This window comes from Nesoenas mayeri, assembly GCF_963082525.1.
Source record: "Nesoenas mayeri genome assembly, chromosome: 1".
NCBI lineage: Eukaryota > Metazoa > Chordata > Aves > Columbiformes > Columbidae > Nesoenas > Nesoenas mayeri.
In genome coordinates, this window is record NC_137541.1 from 145,601,589 (window position 1) to 145,628,145 (window position 26,557).

Here is a 26,557-nt window from a genome sequence, read left to right on the forward strand (position 1 = left end):
ATCTATTCGGCCTCTAAAGCGGGTCAGGGGCAATGTTCCCCTCCAAACAGTCCTACAGTATTCTACTGTAACATCAAGTACCCTCCAATCCTGATTCCTAGAAAGGCTTTCCTTACACTATGGAGTGTAACCCTTGCTCTTAAACTGTTGTATACAGCTGTTCTAAAGAGACAGATCAACCCACTACTGACAGAACTTCCCTTTAAAAAGGTGGAATACACAGCTATTGAATACTGAATAAGTACAAAAGCCATATTATTTCTCTACATCAACTTGTGTGTGTTTGTGTGTGAGAAACAAAATGACAGCATCCCTCATACTAGCTTGAGGACACTAGCTATACTCTTACATGGAAGACTGTGCTGGTCAAAGCCCAAATTTTCTATAGAAGCTTCTGTAGGGAAGTATTTCCTTTAGAATTTCTGGATGGGAAATAGCACGTGTATTACTTGGAACAGAGGACTGGAAAGAATAAATTCATCTTTTGAGTCTGTCTTACTCAATGACTTCCCAAATCTCAGCTCAGCACTTCTAGGTAGATTTCTCAAGCAGAGCATCGCAAGCATAACATGAGATCAATCAGCTATAGAAGAGGCATCAGGTCCAAATAATCTACCATTAACAGCTGAGCAACTCGGATCTTGTTTAGCTGTTATTTTCATTTCTTGAATGATTACTACATGCCAGGATCAAGCACAGACTTAAGCACTAATCATTACTAAAGCTACACGCTGAGTTCATACAATAAACCCCGTAATGTCAAAAGCTATATGCGATCGTTTCTCATCTCTTTATTGTATAATACCCTTTTTCATGGCTAACACGTGCCAGACCAGGTACCATTTTGTGACTAGTCTTGGGAACCTTATTTAGTCATGTCCTTACATATACAGTCTACCTGCTGTAAGCAATTAATCACAGGCAACCTGCATCCTTTCCAGATATCGTGTATCATCTTCTCATCTATTAGCCATATTATCACTAAACTGCATTGACACAGTTAAGCTTTGTGCTTTTCAAGCCTGTACAGCTGACATTTATTTGAGTTAGCATTCTCTGTATTGTTTACACTTCTAGCTTGCTGACACCCAGGTCTTATTGTCATGGATACTTCATCATTTAATCCGCACTGCAAAAATACTGAGCTCTAATGTGGAAGAATAATTTGTTTCTCACTCCTCGGATTTTTCCAGTTCTTAAAGAACTTTTGACTTTCAGTCAAAATAAAATTCTTGGATTTGGTCTGTCCATCTTAAAGTAATACACAGATCAAGAACAGAGATCTTACCAAGGGGACCATTCAATGACAGTTTTAATCTTCATTCAGGACAGAAGATGCAGAAGGCAGACACTAAAGACCTGAAGCAGACAGATCCATGAGGCTGCTACTTCAAAATAAATGTAAACTTACTAGAACAGTCTCAACTTCCACTTTACCCAAACCACACATTCCTGCAAACCCCTATCAGCACTGGAGTGCAGGTGGCCATATTACAAACCAGAAGAACTGAAGATTAACCTCAAAGAAAGCCAGAAGTTTAAAGTGACATGAAACCAGACTCTGGTGAGGATTTGCATTGAGCTTGTAATGGGACTATTTGCACATGGAACTGAATAACCTCTAACAATGCATCATGCTGGAATCCTGACAAGCCCACGAGTGCTGCCACACAGGTTGCAACTACATTAGACATGATTTTGTCTAACATAGCCTATTCAATATAATTAAGACTCAGTGATGAGTCCTGCTCAGGCAGTCTTAAAAAATGCTGTAGGAACACTGGTTTCCTAAATTTTTTTCATCCGGTTGCATGAAATTTAAGAAATAAAAAGAGCACTTTCTAGTGCATTCAGAGAGTTTCTGTATTAAAAAGGAGATCCACTCAAAGCAAGTCTACTTCATGCTTCTAGGATACTAACAGGCAGCTGTGTACATCTTAGTAAACTGATTGTCTTCTCAGAGTGATGCCTTAATGTTAGACAGAAATGTATGTAGTTTGCTAGAAATCTAGAAAGAGCACAGTCAACTTTCTAATGGACCTTATTCAAAGAAAAAATAACCCACAGCACCTAGACCATCTTATTTGAAAGAATGCAAAAGTCAACATTAGAATTAAAATAATTTTATTTCAGTGTACACAAACAGAAATAAAATATAATTTTTTAAACTTACAGAGATGTATTGCTGGGCTGGCCCAATCACAAGTGTTCTCCACTACAAGGCCACAAGACTGCCTAGACCCATTTCACTGCTTTTTGGGCCAATTGGATTCAAAGTACCACCTCAAAAGGGTCCTTCAGCACACAGCAATTTTTTTTTAAAAAAAACAAAAACTCACCAACTCTTCACCTAGCCAGAAACTTTACATTGTATTCCAAGGAACATCTCCCTTGAAAATTCTGTCCATTACTGAAGAACAGTACACAGTATGCGGCTCTATATCTAAACTTAATAGATCAAGGTTTCTCTCAAATACTTCTCTCTATTCTACTCTCTTGTACAAAGCATCTGCTATAAAATCCACACATTCAAAACCACATAATTATACACACCTGTGAACAAGGCTGTTTTCCATATGCTTGTTCCTATGTGCTATTACCCACTGTATCAGCTTTAACATGCAGCATACATAGATGGTAAAAGGGCATTTCTCCTGACCATCTATTCCATATTTGACAGAAGTTAGACTTTTTACAACTTATAGTGCAATGTAGTTAAGTTATTCAATGTCATGATATGGCACCATAAGATAAGCAATCATTTGTTAAAATGCACAATTCCTTTACTAATCATTTTGTGGTGTTTTACTGATAGTATAAGTAATAATAAATTTTAAAAGACAACTGGCAGAGGAACTGATAAGCAAAACTTTTTTTTAAAAGTGTCTGTCATAAAGAAATAAATAAAGAATGAAAATTAGAAAAAACCTGCAACTGTCAGATTCAAGGAAAACAATTCGTAGTTCTTCACACAACACAGTTAAACTGTGGACTCCTTGCCATGTGATGTGGATGCTATGAGGATTTAAAGACATTTTTCTTCCATAATTTTAACCAGTGACTGCTCTTAGACACAGAGCTCCCCAAGCCACAGGCTGCTTATTGTGGGGAAGCATTGCTATCTAATCACCCTGTTTTTACTCTTCCTTGTGCATCTGCTTTTGGCCACTGAGACTGGATGCTGGGCCAGAGGGACCTTTGGTCTGACTCGGTACAGTTTGTTTTAACAATTACTTCAAAGCACTTCATAAACTTATACAAGACAGAGTTCATTATTTGCCATGTTGTTTTGTTAGGACTTAGATTTTTGAATTACAAATGGCTTCCAAAAGAGGAAAAAAAAAATATTTAAGCTTTTTTTTGCTATGACTCAGTTGTATAAAACTGTATAGAAAAATTAGCGTTATGTGCAGATGTAATGAAAAGCAGTAAGCTTCATAAAAAACATTCTTAGAAATGTACCAAGCGTAAACAAAAGATGATTTACAAATACATTTAGCTGTTCTAGTCATCATCAGAATCTGAATCATATTTCTTTCCTCTGATGGTCTTCTTATCCAACTTTGTAAAGGTTGTTCCAAACTTCTTTTGATTTTGAAAAGGTGGGTCCATCAAGTTTCCACTACAGAAAAAGAGAAAAGACATGTTGATTAAAGCTGTATTCCTGCAGACAGTAAGTAGCATCTCTAATTACCTGTTTCTCCAGAAAAACACTGTAAGAAAACACAACTCCTACTCCCTAAAGCCACCCTAAGTAGCACTGTGGTGTTGCTAGCATAGCATGTCCTGGGCAAAATGACCTGGATAAGAGTGGAATGTGAGCATAAACAGCACTTGTGAGTGGAGCTCTAGAGAAAAACTGTCTGAAAGGGCTTTGCTGCAAACTGATCATGCTAAAGACAACCATCTGTCATATTAAACCAGGGAATTACAGAGAGACTTTTCAAAACAAATACAGAGCCAGAAGTACAAAAGAAGCTAAAATTTCCAACAGGGACTTCGGAGCAGAAACAGACGAATCAAAACTGGGTTTTGTACTGCCATAAGTCATCTTGTTCTATCTCTGCCTAGGCCAGACAGAGCAGCTTCCCCATCAGACAGTGCACTCCAGTTAAGGGAGTGTGAAGAGACTTGCACCTCAGCATGTGGAGCCTTTCTCACCAGTGCAGGCACTCATGGGCTGTTGGGAACAGCAGGTGCCCACATAAAGCTGGACCATCCATATGGAGAACCCACATCTCCTGCAGTGGGGGTATGCAGAGAGGTGAATGCCCTCTCCTTGCACAGAAGAGGGTGTGCATGCTTCCACTCACATGACCTGCTAGGGGTTTGCATTTATGTGTGAGTGAGTGAGCAATGAAAACCTTCTGGAATTAGCTATAGAAGGCTGTTTAGAAATTTGTAGGCATTAAGATTTTTGTAAATACCATTTCTCTGATATTGATCCTAGATGCATAGTTCACTGACTGCTAGTTAATTACAGGTCAGTAATAACATATTACTTAAATCCTGATTTTGGCCAAACGATGTGACCTGAACAGTTTTTCCCTAAATACAGTATGCCCTTTCACTATCTGCTATCCCATAGGCTGAGGGAAAAAAACCCTGTTTCTAGGCTCTGAGTAAGACTATTTCCTTTTCAAGACCTCCATAGAGTGGGACATTAAATTCAGAGCATTGTGGGAGTATAACGCTTGTACATAAATGGATGTCTTCTGGAGCGGATCTCCCAGGCTGTGTGGATATTGTGGCTCAATTTGCAAAGCCAGGGTACCAAACTCAGGATCTGGCAAAATGAACAAAGAGCCAAAAAACTCCATCGCTCCACAAAGAGCTAAACGCAGAACACACAGTACCAGCAGAGGCAAGTATGATGCTGTAGTATTATGCTGTAACCCAATGTACTACACATTAAGCAAATTCAGTGCAGCTTCGTACAACTCCACTGAAAGATTTCTCCCATAAAAGGTTGTTGCTGTCTAAAATATTAAATAAGATAAGATATTAAATAAGTTCATATAGGAAGTTTAAAATAATATTTTAAAAAAGCCAAACATATTCCAAGCAAAATTAACTTCAAAAGATAAAGATGATGTTTTAGCCACACTGGAAAGCAAAGCAGAAAGTTCTGGTAAATAATTCTCTTGTAGTTAGGCTACTGTGGTGACAGTTATATTTTCTACTGCCTTCTACCCTGCAGTCTTAAATGTGGAATTTATTATGATTATATTGTACTGCTATACAAAGAATTTATTTACACTTCTGCAACTTATTTTCACTTTCTGTACAGTTCATTGGAAAAAACAAAACAAATAACAAGCAAGCATATTCAGCTATGTAATATGGACTAAGATGCAGCTTAAGGATGAGTTGGTGAGGTTTCTCTGAAGTGAATTAAAAATGCTTCAACTTTACCACATTGCAACTGTGATATCTAAGCATCCATAGCTGATTAAGAAAGGATTACATTAGATGCATGACTCTGAGAGACCATATCAAAGCAGTGTAGCTACTCTATACACCTCATGGCAAGAATTCTCATTTGTACTGTACAAAAGGACAATGTAATGCTTATGATAATGTCTCAATACTTTACCAAATAGATACTCTCTTCTCTCCCTTGCCCAAGTGCATAATGGGATTAAACTCCAAGGTGTCTTAAGCATACAACATACCAGCCAAAGTTAAAAATTTCTACAGATTCTCCTGTCGGCAAGCATGTTCTCCTTGCATTGTATTTGAAAGAACAATCACAAAACAATTAATTACCTGTAATTAATTATGTCTGCACAGCCTAGTCTCCATTCTAAGGTCTCTGTAGTGAAGTCGTCAGTGTTACCGAGATCAGTAAATCCCACAATATAGTCTTGTGTTTTTCCATCTTTTACTAGTGCTAGAGTGGGAAGTACTTTGATGCGCAGTCTCTCACACAAGAAAGGAGATTTTTCAGCATTCAGTTTCAAGAATTTTGTCTCAATATGCTTTTTTGCCAATACAGTCAAATGTTTGTCCATTATTTGGCACCTTTGGAAAAAAAAAATATATATAAAGTGTTAGAATTAACAAGCTGAAGAACCTGTATTTTAGAGAAAGTTTAAAAAGAACAATGAAGATCTAGTTCTATCATGCTAATTACTCAGACGAGACATTGTAATTAAGAATTTAGTTTCAAGAGAAACTGTGTTTCAAAGGTAGCTGGATTTAATAGCTAGCAGAATAACAATCTGGAGCACCTTTCCTGCACAATTACACCATCCATTTCTCTTATTTCTTCCTAATTACTCCCACATACACCTGAAAGCCTCTCTCATTTCTTGAGGACTGCATTTATTGATGAAATTTCCCTCTGAGTTCTATTCTTCCTGCTCTAGCTTCACTGCTTGTCAGCTGGAAAAATTTCTCTACAATGAGGGTTTTTTCTTTCAGTCACCATCTCCACAACTGAGATGCAGTAACTCACTGTACATAGAAAAACAAAAATTGATTTGTACAGACTGCTTCAATAGTGCTATAGGCGAGAATATTTCACTTTTCTGTTGTAATGGAATAGGGCTGAGCATACAATTATTGTTTCTCAGCTAAGAGACAGTAACATGAGCTGCTCAAAATACTTGTCTGATGGCAAAGATTCATGGACTTGTCACCTACAATCTCAACTTTTTGGCTTAGCTGTGCAAACTCTGTGATTTGACTGTCCTTTAACTCAGGAGAGCCTAGTAGACCAATAAGTAGGCATGGGCAAGGATGAAAGCAACTTGATATTGTTGGTAAACCTGACACACTAGCTTCGAGCTGGTTGTCAGCATAACACATTTTACAAAGAACATTCTCTAAAGTTCCTTCTCCCGTCTGACTCTATAAACTCTATTGCTTCAAGAAACAAGAACCAAATAACCCACACCTGTTCTAAGCTACTTTATTTGTAGAGACAGTCCTTCAAGTTCTTCAAGTAAAAACTAATCAAAATACAACTGCTTCAGATATTTCTGAAACTCCAACATTTAAATAAGAAAAGATAGGATGCAGACACCTCACTGCATAACCCAGTTTTGACCTCTTTCAATTTCTTCTATTGAGGCTGTTTTAGTTTACATTTTATAAATTAGAGAGAACATAACACCTCAGGGGAGGGGGGAGAAAACCAGCAAACCAAAACCAGGACAACTGGCTTCTCCTTCAATAAACTACTCTACTTTGCAACGGCATTTTAACAGAAGATACTGAGGCAGACCCAGTGAGGAACAGCCTACAACCCAGAACTCCTGAAATTCTTCCATGCAAGTGGGAGATCTTATTTTAGGTTCCTATTCTGAGTCAGGACATATTCTCAGATCTAGGTCTCTCACACCCTAAAAAAGTGACATAATCACAAAGGCGCAAAGGGAAAGCAGCTGCAATTGGTATGCATGGATCCTTTCAAAGTAAAAGGTTAAATTCTGAAGATATCTAGACAAGTTTTTGTTTATACTTTTATTTCCATTTGCCAGAACTGTCCAGAATACCTCTGTCTGGAATAAAGGTGAAACTTTCGAAATGCTGTGCCTGTATGGTCACTACGTTTACAGAGCTGGCTCCCTCAAACTAAATCAGTAACAAAACACAGTACTCTCTCAAATACTGTCAAAGGTGTTATATGTTTATATTCTAATCAGCTATGTAACAGCGTATTAATGGTTGTCAAATCATGTCCAGATCAACTGGAACGGAAAAAAAAAGTCTTGAGAAGGGAGCAAGATTTGGAAGTGAAGGAATTGGAATACTTCTTAAAATGCCTATTCATGTGTGAGATTTGAAAGAACAAAAGAACATGTCTGGTTTTGTAGACATCTATAAATAAAAGGTTTATTAAGCATAGCTTATTTACTATACCTGAACGTTGTATCTCTATAGAAATGGCAAACCACATTTTTACTTTCTTTGACTTCCTGGAAAAAGTCTCTCTCACTTGGAATTTCTCTGTATTCTCCATGTCCTTTTGAAAGCCATTCCTTCAGGAAAGCATAAAAGGAAATAATTAGTATGGAGTTTGTTAGTCCTGCACCTGTCATGCAAACTCTACAGATTTTAAGAAAAATAAAAGAGGGACCCTGCAGTAGAAACCCATTTCATACAGTAATAGAAGATGAAAACTGTTAATCAACAGCTTGGGCTACTCTCTCTAAAATGTTTTTGTACAGGTTTTTGTATAAAACCAATTTAAGTCATTACATGTAACAAAATGGATTACTTCAAGCTTTTCCCTCTAGGAAAAATCAGGGAGAAAAAAGTCTACTAACTCACCTGCAACAGATGATGTTTATCTTTCAAATATACACTGAAGGTATCTTAATATGAGTCAGGCTTCCAGAAAACACATACGTACCATTAGTAATAAAATGTATGGAGAAACAGAATTTCACAAGCTAAAATTTACAGGCAACTTCAAAATCCACCTGATTAAGTATGCAAATACAGTTTAGGAAAAGCTTATCTAGATTTTCAACAAACAGATTTAAGAAAAAGCCCAGCTTCTACAACACTGTAAGTTAACTGTAGGTATTAAAACAAGTAGTGGCTAAGCTAAATGATTAGAAGTTATGCAGTATGACAGAACTTGATAAAAAACTTCAGTTTCCAGTGGGGAAAAAAAATATCACTATTCTTGATCTTGCAATTTTGACTTAGCTGCGTTAAAAAAAAAAGTTTCCAAGCAAACCAAAAATACCCTGTATGCTAAATTAGGATAGAACAAAGAATTTCCTGAACATCGTATGCATTTAAAATGCATAGATATACGAGCACATGAAGAAGTCATCATGATGCAAATGAAGAACTGACTTAACCTTCAACAGTGGGTACGCACTAATTCCCTCTGTGCAATCCTATTCTAGAATACTGTGGCAGCTTACTTCTTTTGCTGAGTAGTACCCTACTTCAAATTTGCATTTGAAAATGCATGAGAACAGTGACTTAAGATCAACTGACATGAACAAGTTTTCACATGTGAACTACCACATGTTCGCATCCAAGAACACACAAGTGTTATGACTTGTGATAAAGGGAAACGCTAGAATCAAATATAAATGGAACTTGTGAAGACACACGAATAGCATGCCACTTTCTCTTATTCTGTGTTTAGAATGCAGCTGCTTTCACTGCCTGTCCTCCAGGACCCCAACCGTGCCATAATATTTTACTGCATTCCCGTTTCAAAGCAGGGCATTAGCTTCTATGGGTTCCACCTGCTTTTAACCCAGTCACCTACCCCAAACCCTGTATATTTCTTTGTTTAGGTTTGCTTAGATGGCGTAATATAAGAAATCTATGGCTTCTCTACTCACAATTAAGGTCTCACACCATATGCTACCAAAATTTTGCTGAGAACTATGTTTAAAGATATATTTTGGGGAACATAAAGACCACAATTACACATGAAGTATCAGGGACTAAAGCAGGATTTCTTTTTTGCAAGAAGAAATGAGCAGTCATACCATAGAAAGACAACACTTCATTAGGTTAGAAGGAGTGGGACAAATCATTCCACCCCAGGAGCAAGGAAAGACCCTGTATCATTATTCTACAAAATACCTCAACAGAAGAGCATGCATCACTTACATTCCATAACTAACAATCTCCAGAATTCAGAAGCTTAAAGACCCTAAAGACTTATGATTAGGTTGCCCACAAGGCTTATGCTTCCAGATAGCAATGTTCAGTGACTATGGACACACTCAGATCTTTATACAAGACTCTTTATCCTATCCTTATTGTAAAAAAATCAGAGGTTCTTCTCTCCTCCTGTTAAAAACCACAAAGCAGGCACACATGGACAGACACTTGCTTTCCTAGAAAATGTAAAGTTAGTAAGTACAGGGAGGTGTGGAAGAAGAAAAACAAAACCAAACCAAAACAAACAAAACAAACCCCAAACACACACAACCCTAAAACACTTAGTTCACATATACAATTTCCCTAGGATTTCCAAAACATCTGTTACACTCTACAAATCAAGAGTCTATATTACTATAAGAATTACTTGTTTCTGCTGCTGGGACTTTTTTAGTGCCTCAAGTCTCCTCTGTTTAAGGCATTCCAGTTCATCTTCATCCATTTGGTCAAGCTTCTGCATTTCAGCATCCAGATGTTCCTCCACAACCTTAGCAGTCTGAAGTATTTCATTTTCCAAAACTTTTTGAAGTATTTCAACAGAGGTATCCGCAGCCATCTTTAACTAGAAAGTGATCTCTTCAGAGCTGTGGAAATAGTGATACATTGAATTAACATTTATACAAAAACTTAATTAAAGGCCTGACCTCTCTTACTTGCAGTTCACACTGTAGAGAAACAAAATGCCACACTATTCGAACATAACAAGACATAGTTACTTTTGCAATGAACACAGACGGCAACAAAGACACCACTAAATCCTGTTCTCTCAAGCACAAAGCCCGCTGTTGAAAGTGCACAGGAACCTGAAATTACTTGTCAATATAAAGAAGTAAAATTCATCAGTTCCAAAGGAACACTCATGTTGAGCCAGATCCATGTACCTTTAATAAATAATCTAAAACTAGAAGAAGCAATTGGAAAGCTTCAGGCTGCTGGGAAGAGGTGTAAGGTAAGTCTAAGCAACAAGCAGTATATAAGTTTCCAGCACTAATTTAAATGCCTGATGAATATTCACATATTTAAAACTGAATTAACACTCCTCTCTCCTCAGCTAAAACAAAGACAAGGTGCTCAACATCAAACACATTAGGCCAATGCAGTGCTTCAATTAGTGCAAGAAAACTACTATTGCAAACATCACCCTATGACAGTCAGTCAAAGGATTTAAAAACCCACAACAACCATCTGCCTTACTGCTGTGCGAAGAAATACAGCTAAAAAAACTTCTGTAAAGTTCCCCCATCTAAACACTACAAAAGGCACAAAGGACTATGACTGGGGTGCATGAAGAGCTCAGGCAACATAATTGATTGTTCTCCCCAATAAACTTACACTACAAAAACCTGCCACTGTAACAAATGATAGCTGAAAAGCAGAGACATTGCACAGTCACCCTAACCTGATTTTTAACCTGCAGGCCATAAATCTGATATGCTGAGTTTGAGTTCCAGCATATTCTTGGCTGTACTTTGAAATAGTCAAACTACCGGAGCTGCTGTCTTTATAAACACCTTACACATATAGAGGCAAGAAAGCATTTTAAATAGCGATGGGCAAAGTACCAACACCACGGCAGCACTCCAAGTTCAATGCAACATCAGCAGTGCTATACTTACTGCAACAGTCACAGCTCCTCTGATCTGCAGCACCTTGTCTTGAGCCACTCTCCCCGAAGCAGCTAACTATAAAGTCTCGCCATTAGAACTTTCTATTTCCCTTTCTTGTATTTCCAGAAGAAATAAGAGCCTTGTTAGTGCAGACTGGAGAACACTAGGTCTTCAGGAGAAGCAGGAAGCCCTGCTAAGCTGGGACTAAAAGGAGGCTTGTCCTCCAACTAAACACTAAGGAAAACCAACTCCAGCCAGTCTACACGACAGCCTGAGGTCCCCAGAGGGCCCTCGGCCCCCCACGATGCGGAAGCTTGGGTGCCAACAAGCGTTCCCTACGCAACAGTGGGCCCGAGGCCGCCCCTGAGGACTCTCAGCACCGCTGGCTGGGCCAGAGCCTGTCCGCTCTCCCAGGGAGGGGCGCTGGGGACCCGGCCGACACCACCCGCTAGAGCCAGCCCACAGGGGGCCCGAGGGGCGCCGCCGGCTGACGAGAGGGGGCGAAGCGGGCCGGCCCCCGCGGGACACCGCGCAGGCGCCGCGCGCGGCTGTTACAGACAACGGCCGCCCTCTCACCCACCCAGCTCCGACGAGCTCTCCAGGGAAAGCCTGACTCTCCCCCGGCCGCACCGCCGCAAGCGGCCGAAGCCCGGACACGCAGCCCCCGCTCACCTCTCCGTCACGCCACACCGGGCCGCCCGCACCGCCCCCCGCGCCGCGCCCCGCCAGCGTCTCGCGAGAGCTTGGGCGGAGCCGGTATCGCGCGCACGCAGAGCCTTCCCCCCGCGACGCGTTTATTGGCCGGGACGGCGGGCGCGTCCCTGAGAGGCGGTCAGGGCCCCGCGCGCACGCGCCGCGCCCGTGCGGGTGTCGTTGCACCTGCGGGCAGTGGCGAAGAGGGCGGGGAGGGAGGGGCTTGGCCGGGGCCGCGCCCCTTCCGCGTCGCGGCTCCGCCCCGCGGGTACAGCCGCTGCCGAGACGCGCTGTCCACCCGCCTCCCGCCCGCCTTAGCAACCGCGCTCTTCCCGGCATGCGCAGCGGCTTCCTCCACCTTTCCTTCCCCGCTTCGCCGAACCGCCACGTCCGGGGTGCGGTGCGGCGCGGCTCGCCCGGCGCGCGGCAGCGGGGCCGCTGGAAGCTGCTGGCTTCCCGCCGCCGCGCTGCTGTGGGCGAGGCTTGGCCGCAAGGGGGCGTATCCCGGGCCCTTCCCTCACCTCAGTGTGCGGTTGTGAAGGCAAGTGGCGGGGTCCGCGGCTGCCGCCGCTTCTCTGGGGAGCCCCTTCTCGGCTGAGGCCGGCAGGGAGTCGGGGGGCTGGGCTGGGCCCCTCGAGCGATGCCGTGAGGTAAGGGCGGCCCGCGCGGGCTCGTTAAGAAGACGGATGCTCGGGGCTCGTCGTCTCTTTGCTCTTCTTGCAAGTGTCAGTAGAAGATCCACAGCTTTAAATAATGGGATATTAAAGTGTGTGGTTTTTCTTAAAAAAAAGCAAACGAAAGTTCTGCGTTCTTGTCGTTTCCTGGAAACCTGACTCCCCGGTACTGAAGTGTGCTGATGAGGAAGATGGGGCGGGAAGATAAACCCTGGGACTTGCTGCAGCCCTCTGGGAGCCTGGGTGGGAGCGGCTGATAAGGAGTTGCAGCTGTGTAAAGGCAGAGAGGAGTGAGAAGTGAGGGTTTTAGGGACTGAAGCGAGGTGGAGGTGATGATCCTGAGATCAGTGCTTGTTCTGCCTGCAAAAGGAATTGCTGTAATACAATCACAACAACAGAAAATGTGCAGCTCTCAAAGCATATTAAATACTGTTATGTCTGTGATCCCTGAGACCACTGTTTTTCCTGCTCCCTCTTGCTTTACTCTTCAGAAACCTGTCTGGGAGGAGACAGGGTTGCAACTGAGAGACCCTCTGCCATAGCATATGCAGTGTTTGCTGTCTAACTTCTGTGCAGCGTTTCTGTGAACTTAGGCTGTCATCTCCTGCTCCCCAGCAGCAGTATTCAGGCTCTCCTATGAGCAAGGGCAGCACCATTCCAGCTCTCGTGCTGCAGGGCTTGTTAGAGGGGAAAAGAAAAGCTGTGTATACTGAGAAACTCTGATGAGGAGGGAGGGAAATACTGTCCTTTTAATGTTGCTGCACGGCAATCAAACTCGACGCTGGGGAGTCTCGATCCAAAGAGCCAAGTGTGTTCTGCCCTGAGCTATAAGCCCACCCTGCTGCCTCTGACCCGCCATTCTGGTGGGAGGCCAGTCACCACAGGGTCAGACAGTGGGGGATAAAGGACAGTGGGGCAGCACAGCTTGTGTGTGCAGAGGTAGAACGGTGAGGTGTGCTGGGCAGTGCTTGCTGACGTGCCCCGCACCCCAGTTACAACCTGTTTGCTGTGCTGCTGCCATGCACTCTAAAAGCTTTCCCCTTAATTTCCCTGTCCCTCACTTTGTGCTGTTAGCCTACAGCTAAAGGCTTTTCCAAGCTTGTCCTTTGTTTTGGCCATTCGGCCGGTTTTCCTGGCCAAAGGGGCTACGGTTCTGCCAGGAGGCAGGGCTGCTGGGGGGAAACTACAGATTTGGGGCATCACTTAGACATTTTCCAGGGCTGCCCGAGGACCAAACTGATGGGAGCAGAGCCGATTCCAATAAGCTGGTGGCTGGAACTCCCCGAGACCAGCGGTGCTCCCGTCGAGAGGGCCTCCGCCGCTGGCCCGGCCCGTCCCGCGCCGCGCCGGGCGGCGCTGCCCGTTCCCCCTCCGGCCGCTGGGGGGAGCCAGCGTGCGGAAGGCGCTTGCCCGGCCGGCGCCGCGGCCGCCGGCTCCTCGCGGGGCAGGCCGGGACGGCGGGGGCGGGGCGGGCGGTGGGGGCGGCTTTACCATATGCACGGGGCCGTGCGCGGGCGGCCGGGCATCGCTGAGGTGCGGGACGAGCGCTGGGGCCGCCGCCATGGGCAAGAAGCAGAAGAACAAGAGCGAGGACAGGTAGGGCGGCAGCAATCCTCCCTCTCTCTTCACCCCTCTACCCGGGCTGCTGCTGGCGGCGGCGGCGGCGAGCGCCGGTGCTGCGGCGCTGAGTCAGGCCCTGCCCGGGACTCGCGGCCTCGTCGGAGGCGCTGGGCAGGCGGGGCTCGCCAGGCCCTGCCGGGTGGCCGTTGGCCGGGCGGCGTCGCGGCGGGAGGCCCGGCCGTGCCCCTCTCCCGGGGGAACGGCGCCGGCTCTGCGTGCGGGCCCGGTCGGCGCCGGAGGCTCGAGGGGACGGCGACCGTGGGTGTCCCGCGGGCGGCGGTGCGGAGAGGGAGGCTGGTGGCCCTGGGGGTTGGCGCTGGCTGGAGGAACCTGGTGCGGGAGCGGCTGCGTTGCTGCCGCCGTCTTTGCGCTCGCTTTTAGGTGCTTCATTGAGCCTCCCCGGGGTTCTCTGGGGATTTGTCTGGGAGCAGGGGGTGGCAGACGGCCGATGGCTGTGAGTGCAGGTCTCGATTGTCAGCCAAAACCAGCTATTTGGTTCAATTGCTGTGCCTGCAGTGGGTTTTAGGGTGGGTTTTTTTTTTCTTTTTCTTTTTTTTTCTTTTTATTTTTAATATGTGTGACAGTACTATAGATCATGCTATAACTTTATCACTTGTGCATCCTTAGTAAATGCAGATATTAGGTATTTTAGTGATTGGAGAATAAGAGGATCACTTCTATGGATATGTGCATATCATCTCGGATACTGCCCCATCTGTGAACTTTTTTGTGTAAGAGATTCATATAACAGCACTTACATTAACCACGTGGAATACTGACTGAATGATGTTGGGTGTATGTATGCTAGCAGGAGAGGCCATATTGTTACTTGTCACTGTAAAATAATAAATACAAAGATACAGTCAATTTGGGGAGTGTTTTTTAGTAGTTAATACTGACAAGGAGTTAAGTGAAAACTGACATCTTAAGATACGTATGAACTAGAAACTACAACTTTTTTCCTTACCTAGACTGCTCATTTTGTATATCCTTTTTGAGTCATTATGTGTTTCTCTTATGAAAGCACTCCCTATGATAGCTACTTCACAAAATACTATTTTCTCTCTAAGCGTTTCTTTACTGCCTATATGTGTATTGCATCAACGTGTTGGTGTGTTAGTGACTTAAGGTTCTTGCCCTTTACCAGCTTAGGGTGTAAACTATTTTAGTTTCTCTGGCCTTTTCTGTGTTATGAGTATTTTGCTACTGAGGGATTTTGCTCATCTGACTATTTTTCCTTACACTTATGACATATGCTGCTTTGTGGCACCTGTTGTTATCAGCTTGTTTCACAGGTATATCTTGGGAGCAGCTCTGGTGAGGCGATGAGTCAAGTGTGACTTGAGAAAGAAGAGGAAAGGGCTAGATCTTTGTACTCTGAAGAAAAGAAGGCCTCGTGTTTGTCTTTGTAGCTGGTGTGGTAGGTGCCAGAATTGTGCAGAAGCCTTCAGGTACTGAAGCACTGCTACTCAGGGCCCTTTTAGTGACAGTGGCTGGTGTGCAGGGGATGTTTTGGGAGTTTGTGTGTCTACTGGATATCTTGTTCTCTTTGTGTATCTCCATGTGAATTTCTGTGTGTTTGTAAGTTACAGAACATGGGCCTCTCTTGGGTGCTATGCACGAAATCTCATTTATGTCTCAGAAATGGAAGCATGTCTTAAAAGAGGCCAAAAATTTATTGTTAGAATAATTGAAGTCTTAAGAGCCTAGCTATTGTTAATTTGGATCTAATTGTTACCAAAAAAAAGCAATAATTCAGTTAAAGGAGTTACGCTTACCACCTCACTGCTTCTGAATCCTAAGGTCAGTGGTTTCATCCTGATGCTGGTGAGCTGTTAGCATAAGGTGTCCTTCATGAGGAGCGATATGATTACTTGTGTTGATAATTTCATCTAGGATCCACTTGAGATCATTTTTATGTGCTTGCTAAGGTGCTTATGTGCCTTTGCTTTTTATTGGTTTGCAGCTCTGTTACATCCAAATATGTAAAAGGCACTATATATTAGATACAATTTCTTTCTTGTGTGCTATCCCTAAAACCAGTTTTTTCCAGGCCTGCATTTCTCTTAGCCAACTGCTGGTGAGTTGTGGGGTGTCCGGTGCAGAATCCTGCACAAACCATCTCTCTTTATCCTGTGCCTGCACTCTTCTCCACTGCATGCTGTTGTCTCCACTTCTCAAGGCCTCTGCTACCATACCAGGCCTGTATTTCTCTACACTACATCCTTGTTGGAGAGTTGTGAATATCTCATTCTATATGGAGGGAGTGCTTGTTGCTGCTATCTGTATGAAACTATAGTTGCAGCATACCCTGTTAAACAAAAGCAGAACCAATTAGTCATGGGCACCTGGTCAATTAGAGAAATTGCTGTCACAGCGAAATCAAGTAACAGTTGCAAGCAGGTCAAGAAAAGTTTGGCCAAAATAGGCCTGACAGGCTTTAGTCCTAAGGCCGTGTAAATGCAGTACAGAGCTTATGGTCTGGTACTAATATTGGCAGCACTGTGTTACAGGGCTATGTGGTTGTATAGCAATAGGAGGGATGATGTGAAAGAAGAATTCAACCAATGTGCGTTTGAGAAGGACAGGATGGCGAGACTGGGTGTATTTTGTAGCGGGGAATTTGAGGGGATGGGAGTGAGGATGGACCTGGAAGGCCAGTAACATTTTGGAATAGTCTCTGTGTGCAGAACTACCCTCATAATCTGTTAGTGTTGGTTCTAGCTGACACCCATGTGAATGTCAGGCTTCCTCAAGGCATAGGCTGCATCACGTATTTGTACCCGTAGCTTGAAGGTGGGATTCAACATCCCCCATCAGTCTCCTTTCCATTCCCCATAGAGTGAGAGAGGAATAGCGCTGTGTAATCAAAGGCTTTCAGCAGGTTTTGTCTCCTGCACCTTCAGTTCTGTGCTATGCAGTGTTATTTGCTTCCTCCTCTTTTTCCTCTCTCCCTCCCTAACAATTATGTTACAGATCCAATCCATTACATCTCTTTTGGCTGCAACTCCCAAAGCATGTGGCAGCTCATGGGCATAACTTGCAGTGTGGAGGAAGCATGTGGGAAGATGCAGGTGGTATGTCTGTGTTGTGAATATTGGTTTGAGAATTGATGTGACAGGAAGGAGATTTTCTGTTTGTCTTCCGACATACTGAGACAACTTACGTAAGGTACAAGTCATCTTTACTATTTTCTCCCCTCACCCCCATAGCTTTGACTTCTGTTGTGTAGTCTTCTCCCTTGTTTGTGCTGCGTACGGTAGAGGTCACACTGATGAGCATTGATATATGACTGGGAAGCATGAGGGTGAGGATGAATCTCGTCGTGGGAACATTGCATAAGTACATAGGGACAGGACCCTGAGTGACATGATAGCTGTGGTGAGCAGGGAAAGAACAGGAGTACAGGACTGTTGCCTGTTATGAGTACAGATTGCTGCCTGAACAGATACACCTACAAGTCTGTTTCTACTATATCAGCACCCTTGAAACTCTGGCTCCTTCTGCTTGATTGCTGTGTGTCTGTCAATGAAGAACGTGTTTATCTAGAATGGTCAGGATATGGTCATTGTGGGAAAAACACAGCATGCTGTGTTAGAGACACTTTGTAAAGGTGGAGAATGTCTTGGGTCATAAATAGCTTCTAAGTCATATGGAAGCTGCTTTAGTGATTTCCTTTTTGGAATTTTTATGCTTGTTTTGATCACTCATTTTCAGATGATACTTCATAGCAAATATTTCAATAAAAATGAGGTATCTGAATTTCCAGACTTCCGTAATGGAAGAGTAGGTGTTCAGATGTGTAGACTAGCTCCTTCTGGGAGTGATGTGTTGTGCTTTGGTTCTTGGGTAGAACTGTAATGGCAGAAGGTATGTCAAGGTTCTACCCTGCTGTCTTTGTGAATTTAGTATGGGATTTTTTTTTTTAAATGTGTTGGAAGAAAGGCCGTTGTAAACTACAGAACTGTAATTTGAATTCAAGCCTCAAACTGTTGTTGCTGTAGATTTGCAAGTAAGTGTGCTATATGCTGTGTGTTACAAATTATTTCCTGCCTGGAATACAGATCTTTCCCCTTGATGGTGTTAGTTTATCATGTATTTCACCTCTTCTCCCAGCTTTAAGTCACCTTATTCTCTTAGTAGTTTCCCTTAGCTTCCAGTAGATAGTCTTTAGGTGTGTTTATTCTTGTGCCCTTTAATATTCTGATCTATTGCCTAGGCATACCACTCTGATCATTCATGCACATTGCTTTAGAAGGTGCCAGCTGTGATTCTACAGCCAAGAGTGAACACTGCTGCTAAAATAAGACTTACAGTGCTGTTACTGAAGCTATATATTGCTTTCTCTTCTGCAAATTAAATTGCTGGCATTGCCTACTAGCCATTCTATTTGGCTCTTTTTATTAGTGTGTTAAGTGAAATCTTATTAATGTTGTGTAGGAAAATTTTGTGAAGGCTAGAAAGCCTACAAACACCTTCAGTTAAGAAACATTCTATACACCATAAAATTTACGATAACTACTTCTATCTGCTTCTCAAAAATATTTCCACAAGCAAAGCTTTCCGCAGTTATGTCAAGGAGAACAGCTGATGATAAACTCTTGAAATCCATGTTTTGGAAATCTCATCTGGAAGATGCCAGGATTTTGTACTGAAAAATGGAGTAAAATAATGCAAAATAATTCCTTCATTACAGAAATTTATTGGCTTGTTCTTTGCAAATGTATATTTCTGTTTCCCACAAACCTATAGTTTTTAACACAGGCATTTCGTATTTATAAGGAATCTGGTTTTATACATTTGTTGAATTTTTTAAGCAAAACTTCATTGTAAAAAGACTGTAAGGATCTTCATATATTTGCAGTAATGACAACATAAACCAAAAAGTACTGCAGTTCTAAGTAGATTGTTAGAAGCAGCTTTTCTTGTCAAAAATCTTGATTCTTGTCATCTGTTACCTTCATGAAGGCTTCTAAACCTTATGTATAACTACAGTTTATGAAAGCTATGAAATAGTATATGGCAAGCCAGCAAGATTTGCAGAAACTGTTCTTTCAGTTCTCTGAAGATCACTGGAAAGCCTCTCTCAGAACAGAGTGGTTTATGGTAAGTTAAACTTTGCTATTGTTGTCAACACTCATAATATCAAGGCAGACAAGCTGGCAGCTCTACATACCTTTGCTGGTTTTAATTACATTAGTACTGTCATGTTTTTCTGACTGAACTCATGTGTATTGGCTGTACATTTTTTCTGTGCTGTTCATCACTTAAAAGCTGCCCAGGAGTGAAGGTTACAGTTCTGGGCAAAATCTCTAGTTTAGTAACTTCAAATGCTTGCATAATATTCCTTTTCCTCCTCCTTCTGACTCCCTCCACAAAAATAGCCCTCTAGACTGGTAGAGGAAATAATTTTTCTGCACACAAATTGTATGTGCAGATAATTAATTCAGTCATTAAATTTGGCTTGCTAAAACAGTACAGTGCAGTCTGGTGGGTGTTCTGGTCTGAAACCAGTTGGTATCTTATAGAAGATGTGTGTTTTGATGATCCTAGTGTTTGCAGCACTAATGACTTATTTCCATTTTTTTTTTTTTTTTTTACTGTAGTCTAGTGGAGATTTTAAACATGAATCTACTATTTTAGCACTGAAATATATTTCTTTATATGCATGCTATAAGATGAATTATAGTTTTTAATCAGTTAATGTAGGTGGGCATCCTTTGCTCTTCAGGATTATAGACAATCTAAAGTGTATTTCATGCAGTGTTTTAAATGGTATTTTTGTGATGTATTTTGATTTTATACAATGAGTTAAATAGGATATGGAATTATAGACACTGGACTTGGAGGTGATTTTTTTTGGTCATCTTTGTACTTTTTCTAAACAAACAAAACCCAGAAGAACTAGTTCAGGGAAGACTGAATGCTAATTCTTAGTGTTTCGTATTCTATGCTTTTAGTCATCTTGCTTTCTTGGGACATAAACACTTAAAGTGAACCTTGAAGAACTGCTTTCTTCTAGGGCTCTGTTTTGCCAGCTACTAGCCACAACAGAAGCTTTTTATCTTGAAGGTTTGCTATATCTTTGTTTGCTTGGGAATTTTAGGTTGTGGTGAGGTTTTTGGTGTGTGTGGTGGTGGTGTGTGTGTGTGTGGTGTGTGTTTTGTTGTTCTTCTTGTTGTTGTTGTTTTTAAACTGGGTTGTATAAAGGAGACTTTCTGTTTTTTTTCTAGAATCTGTTGGGGTTAAAAGTTATGTTTTCTGTGTCTTTTTCAGAAGGTTTTGCTTAGCTGATAGTTATTACATACTTCTTTTTCCCCAGCCCAAGTTGAAGGACAAGGCTTGACTCTTTATTATTAAAAACAGAATCATTGTCTTGAGAGTCCAAAGAAAAAGCAATTACCCTTTTATCCAAACTGTACTTCCTTGTTGTCTCGTGTAATTAGGTAGCTTCACCAGCTTCCTTCATCTTACTAGGGAAAAATAATGAAGGTGTAGTTTCACATCACACTTAATTTGGTTGAGCTGTCAGATGTTTCAAACTGTGTGATCTTACTCTTGCTGTCCCCAATTCCACACTGTAACTGCTTCCAATGTGTTGGATTCAATACTTATAAGCTCACAGCACAACTCAGGTGTGCGCCTTGATCTGCCAAAAAAGTGTCTTCTTCAAGGACTTGTGGCTGCAGGACTGTCTGAGCTGATGAGAGGGAAAAGTGTGTCTGGGAATGGGGAAGGAACTTGCTTCTTCCCTCGCCTGCTCCATAGTTTGAAGAGAAGGCAAGGAGGGGGGTGGCCTTTTTTGGGGGGCTGTGGTTATATGTGGGTGTGGGGTTGTTTGTTTAGCACTCTCAGCTGCAGTGATGTGTTGGGTAGCTGGTGCTCACATGGACACACCTTCACTTCTTCGGCTGAGGGAGGAGTGCCATTCATTCTTACCTGAATTTCAAACTGTTTCAAGCATATGTGATTTAAACGTTTTCAGTAGGAAAAACAAGGTGGCTGCTTCTACTCTAAAAAGAAGTTTGTCATGTTCATGTTCTTTGATAGGTAAGAATGAGAAAAAGGCCACAGCTTTGTTTTCATGTTTTGAATAGCCTTGCTGAGCCAGCAGATGCTTGCATGTTCAATTTCTTAACCCATTTAAAGAACCAGTTGGTGGTGTGTGGTTTGGAACAACTAAATAATTACTTCGAAAATCATTTATGTTCTGTAGCATTTTAAATCAGTTGTTCTAAAAGAACTTTTTCTTTGGAAGAGAGAATGCCAATTTATCTTAATACCTACGGGTAAAACCAACTACAAATATGTCATTTGGCACCGGTAATTTAACTAATCTTGGATAACCTTGTATTTAGAAATGCATCCTTGTTGCTGGGTATATGACCCACATATACAGGCGATGGGTAAGGTGCTCTACGGGAGTAATGGTAAAGACCTGTCTAAAAGTATTAGTTTTACTTGATCTAAAACTATTGCAAAACCAAACACATGGAAACAGATGGTTCAGCTTCTTTTCAGTCTTTTTGAAGTTCAAGGGCTTTTTTTAACCAAAAGAAAATGACTTAATGACAGTGATGTTCTTTTGAAGGTGGTTAGAAGAGTTGGTGTCATGTAAATGATGAAATCTCTCCGAAGTTGCCTCAGCAAAAATGAGTCTTCTGATTATGCAGGAATGTGGGCAGCACGTTCACAGGAGTGATGCAACTTTCCTGCTGTGTCCACTTAATGACTCTTCTGCCCCATGCACGAGAAAGGTTTTCTTTTTTAGTCTTTTTTTTTTTTTAATTTTACAGCATTTTCTGACACTTCAACTTCATCTTTATAGAGACAGCTTAAAACCAATCCTAACTGTTTCCACTGTAATTTCATAGAATCATTTCAGTTGGAAAAGACCCTCAGGATCATCGGGCCCAACCATAACCTAACTCTAGCACTAAACCATGTCCCTAAGAACCTCATCTAAATGCCTTTTAAACACCTCTAGGGATGGTGAGTCCACCAGTTCCCTGGGTGACCTGTTCCAATGCCTGACAACCCTTTCTGGGACGAAATTTTTCCTAATATCCAATCTAAACCTCCCTTCATGCAACTTGAGGCGATTTTTTCTTGTCCTATCACTTCTTACTTGGGAGAAGAGACCAATGGCATGCTACAACCTCCTTTCAGGTAGCTGCAGAGAGCGATAAGGTCTCCTGTCAGCCTCCTTTTGACTTAGCTTGTTATCTCAGTTACTGTAAGATGAAGGCAAGCTTTAGTGAGCATATTTGTGTCAGTCAGTGTAGTGGATTGAAAGGTGCTTGTAATCATTGAGTCTGTGTGTACCCTTTAATGTTAGTTTCAGCAGGAGAGTGTTATCCTCTTTACTTAGTTTGCAAAGCTGGATTTCCAGTAGTTAAAAGCTTGTTGTAATTTTAAGATGAATTCTTTCATTTATTTCTGCTGTTTCATTTAACCACTTTTAATAGAGTCAAATTGATATAAATGAGGGCAACCAAGCTCCCTTGCATATTGCTAATTAATCCCATTGCTCCACTCTTTCAGTTCATGTATGGATGAAGTTTTCTTTGCTCTATCTTACCTACTGTCTGGTCAGGATGCCATCTTTGTCACAGACAGATGCACAGTGTCTGTTAATAATGAAGTTTTTCCCTGTGGTTGGGGATAAGTATTGTAGGTACTATAATAAGCGTCCTTAAAGTCATAATTGTATGTGGTCTTAGGAAAGAGGGTGAGCAAAACATGCATGTTTGCTGGTGAACTTGCTAATATAATATGCATGTCTGTTATCAGAGACAGTCTGTGAAATGCTGTTGGCGTCAGTTGGCTTGCAAGGCTGTCCTTCACTAGAACCTGCACGGAAGGCTGGAGGAGCTCGTTTGGCAAGGAAAGGCAGTTAGCATTTCAGCTGCAGAAGTTCACAGAGCAAGGAAAAATGTTCAAAATCTATTGATTCTTATTTCCATAGCTGTAGTACTGTCTTCCCCGCATTTGGCCTTGTTTTCTGGGGCAATGCCCAGCGAGTCTTTCAGATTTCCATGCCTAGATTTATCTGTAACAGAGATTGTATTAAATGCACACTGGAAATCCGTAATGATTAATGTATAACTGTGCCATACTTGAATTAATTTTTTGAACCTTACATATAAGAGAGAAGTGATAGATAATGAAAAAGTACTTGTAACTGTTCTGAAATACTTTGTTAGGAAGCTCTGATTTTTTTTATCTTATTTTAGAATTGTAAGTTTAAATCTTGATTTGGAGCATGACAGCTTCTGTTTTGGTGAGATGTATACTAATTAACACCCGTAATATGCTAGACTACAGAAGAAAAGATAAAACTTCAAACTTAAAAAATACATCTCACTATTGTGCACAAGTGTTGGAAACGATGCAACTTTACAATTTAAGCTTTTGTAAGCAAAATGGCAAAGCATGCCTTTAAAAGACTAAAGCAAACTCTAGTATGTGAAAACTAGGATTAATGTAAGTTTGCACATGTGTAAATCAAAGCTTATGTTAGGGTGAACTCTGGCCTCCTGCTGACTTGCACAGGGAATTTCTGGGTTCTGGTTGTTGCAAGCCATTGCATCAGAAAAAGAATGCTCCAACACCGTACTTCTTTCTCATGTTTAAGGAACACTCCCCACCCTCTCCTGCCCTCCCCCTGCCTCCAAAAAAAAAAAAGGGCAAAAAACTCCAACTCCCTAAAGTATGTTCTATTTTAGTGTTTTTTTCCAGCAGATGCTATGTAATAATGGAGTGGTGGGTTTTTTTGTTGGTCTGTGTGTGTGTTTAGTTTTTTAACTGCAGTTCTAGTCCTAAATATTGTTTTCTTGCTGTACTAGCAAGAGAAACACTGTGGTGTGTTTTTTTTTTTTCCTACAGACCATGTGTCTATCAGTCACGAGGTTTTTCGACTTTTCTGACTCAATAGCTTGCAACTGTGTGGGGTCTTATAAGTAGGAGAGCTACTGGCTATCTTTTTACATTTGACTGAGCAGTGGTAGGTGACAGCTCTTCATGTATTTCCTAATTCTTCTTTAATCTTCACACTGAAAACTTTTCATACTTTCTTTTATAGGCAGGATTTGGGATTGTAGCTTTATTTGTCACTGGGTTTGCTTAACATGTAACACCAGTAGCTTAGGCTGTGTTTTGGAATGCTGCTTTCTGTTACTGGTCTGATTTGATGCTTTTATTGTGTGAGAGATGTTTTTGAATTTCCTTTGTTGCCTGTGCCTGTCTTAAAAATCTCAAAACGCTTACTTGGGATGATGTGGTTATATTTGATCCTGGTTTGGTTCAGAATGGTGTGCTAGCACAGCATTTAACTAGTGACCCAGTGAATATTCAGGAATCTATTAATAAGTGGCTTTTCCTATGTAATGCAGGTTTTCAGTGGACTATGCAGACAACTTGTACTGGAAACCTTTTTTGGCAAGAGATTTCTTAATGTCATTTCTAGGACAGTAAGGTCCATGTTTTTCAGTATAAAGTATGTGGATGTTTCTATATGCTTCTTTCAAAAAGCTTTGGTATATTTTGAAGCCCTGTGTTGCTGCAGTCCTGTTTAAATGGCAGAAGGCAGTGAAATTGTGTAGGGGAAATATGGAACACTTTTTTTTGATCTGTGATGCAATTCTAAAGGAAAATAATTTTGCTTGGTATCTGAAATGTGATCTCTGCATACTTGTTATTGATTACTGCCATCTCATTTAATTAGCTTGGCTGCTGTGTTTTGTCCTACTGTACAGCTTTGCTCTGGATTAGGCACAGACCTCCATGGAGAAATGTCTGCAGCCATTTATAATGTTTTGAAAATTGCTTGTTTAGGTTTATGGGTGAAGTACACACACCTAAGTCTTGCTGTAATTTACTGCATTGAAATGCTGTTCTAGCAATATCAGAACTCTTCAAATCTGGCAGCAAAAATAAGAAGCTGGATTCAGAAGTATGTGAACAAGAAAGGTGGCTCAGGCTTTACTTCTGAAGCAGAGACTAAAGAAAAATCAGGGAAATGACCCCTTCCAATGCTAATAGGAAAGCAGCTCTTCTGTTTACGTATCTAAGTGCAGTGAGTTCCTTATGATATATCTCCCATTAAGAGAGTGGAGGACACCTCAGTCTTCTTTTCATCTTTCTCTTATTATGAAATACTAGTAGAATATTATTAGAGTTTTAAAAGTTAAGGTAGTTCAAGGTCAGTACGGAAATAAACTTAGCAATGGAAGCCAGTATTTCAATTCTCTGGCTTCTTGATGATATTATTGCCTTACAGTTGTTAAGAAGAATTATAACTCTGTATTGCTGTATATACAAGTCCATGCCGCCTTAATTTTACTTTTTACTTCATTGAGGCTCCAGTGTTTGAAGCCTGCTGTGCCACTTCTTAGTACATGGAAGTGTAGTGGAAAGTATAGATTTCTCTGAAACAATTGACATTGGCACTTGAAACCAAGTTTGGAAAGACTCTGATACTATATTTATGCCACTGTTGTGACAGCTGAACAGTCTTCATTATTATTCCTAAACTAATCTTGCTGGTAGGTGTTAAAGCTTAATGTCTGTGAATTATTTTTTTCAGTGTTTGATTTGAGAGAGTTTTCCCTTCCCCCACACCCCTGAATTTGATGTCTTCAAGGTTCAGTTCAAATTAATTGTTTTAAAAACAAACTCCTACCACCTTAAAGCCTGTATCTTGGAAAACATAAGGTACCATAACCTCCTTCTTTGCTAGTAGCGTAAAAACATGTGTGTTATGTTTGGATAACTTTCTGCAAAGTTGCAATGTGAAAAGTCAGCCTTGAGAATCTCCATATAAAATGTAAGCTGTTTAAAGGCTTGGCTCTTTAATATCTGTACAGCAATCTTATTAAGATCCTTTAGAAGTGAAGGCAGTACAGCCTTGGAAGAAGTAGTAGCAGAGCTTATATTTTGGTCTCTTCAAACTATTTCAAGCTTGGATTTGACTCAGGCTTCTCCATTAATTCCTAGAGTAGGAGGAAGCAAGCAAGTGTGCTTAATAAACCAATAACTGTGCTTAATGCAAAAAGAAAGGTAAGGGCCTATATGTGGGCCTAGATGTAATATAGTGAGCCTGATGCTAGGGCTTTAACTCCAGGTGTAAAGATGATTGTTGACACTTTTATTGCAGCTGTCTATGCTACTCCCGGTGCACAGCCAGTTAAACTGCTTTATAAAACCAGCTCTTAAAATTGCTGAAACATCGAGTCAGCTGTTCTTAAGGTGGGAATGGCCAAAAAGTGTATTCTTTCCTCTTGTGGGAGGTGGAGATTTGTTTAGAATTCTTGC

General features: G+C 41.5%; 2 protein-coding genes across 6 annotated transcripts in view; one reads left to right on the forward strand and one right to left on the reverse strand.

The window, feature by feature from the left end:
• Positions 1-2,107: 2,107 nt before the first annotated feature.
• TXNDC9 (thioredoxin domain containing 9) lies at positions 2,108-12,776 on the reverse strand. Of its 3 annotated transcripts, XM_080341648.1 has the most exons (6): positions 11,928-12,134; positions 11,265-11,368; positions 10,016-10,232; positions 7,870-7,988; positions 5,770-6,024; positions 2,108-3,622 (listed from the first exon to the last, which is right to left on the reverse strand). In XM_080341648.1, the coding sequence occupies exons 3-6, from the start codon at positions 10,202-10,204 to the stop codon at positions 3,505-3,507; spliced, it is 681 nt and encodes a 226-aa protein (XP_080197774.1). In that variant the 5' UTR covers positions 10,205-10,232; positions 11,265-11,368; positions 11,928-12,134; the 3' UTR covers positions 2,108-3,504. The 3 variants fall into 3 exon arrangements, with proteins under 3 accessions (XP_080197774.1, XP_080197775.1, XP_080197773.1); XM_080341649.1 differs by lacking the exons at positions 11,265-11,368; positions 11,928-12,134 and adding an exon at positions 12,470-12,776; XM_080341647.1 differs by lacking the exon at positions 11,265-11,368 and having other exon boundaries at positions 11,928-12,132.
• Positions 12,777-14,108: 1,332 nt separating this feature from the next.
• The window catches only part of EIF5B (eukaryotic translation initiation factor 5B), a 37,773-nt gene continuing 25,324 nt past the window's right edge, over positions 14,109-26,557 (forward strand). For all 3 annotated transcript variants that reach the window (XR_013921962.1, XM_080341622.1, XM_080341623.1), the window contains exon 1: positions 14,109-14,218. Coding sequence is in view for 2 of the 3 variants with exons in the window: in XM_080341622.1 (XP_080197748.1) it covers positions 14,184-14,218 (35 nt within the window). In the remaining variant the exon portion in view is untranslated. The remainder of the gene's footprint in view (positions 14,219-26,557) is intronic.

What these genes read in the sequence shown, in the direction of transcription:
- TXNDC9 (XM_080341649.1), bottom strand. Translation starts at nt 10,204, where the DNA reads ATGGCTGCGGATACCTCTGTTGAAATACTTCAAAAAGTTTTGGAAAAT. An exon ending in TATAGAGATACAACGTTCAG is followed by an intron (nt 6,025 to 7,869) that starts GTATAGTAAATA and finishes TTTTTTCCAAAG; the next exon opens with GTGCCAAATAATGGACAAAC. An exon ending in GCAGACATAATTAATTACAG is followed by an intron (nt 3,623 to 5,769) that starts GTAATTAATTGT and finishes CTTTTTCTGTAG; the next exon opens with TGGAAACTTGATGGACCCAC.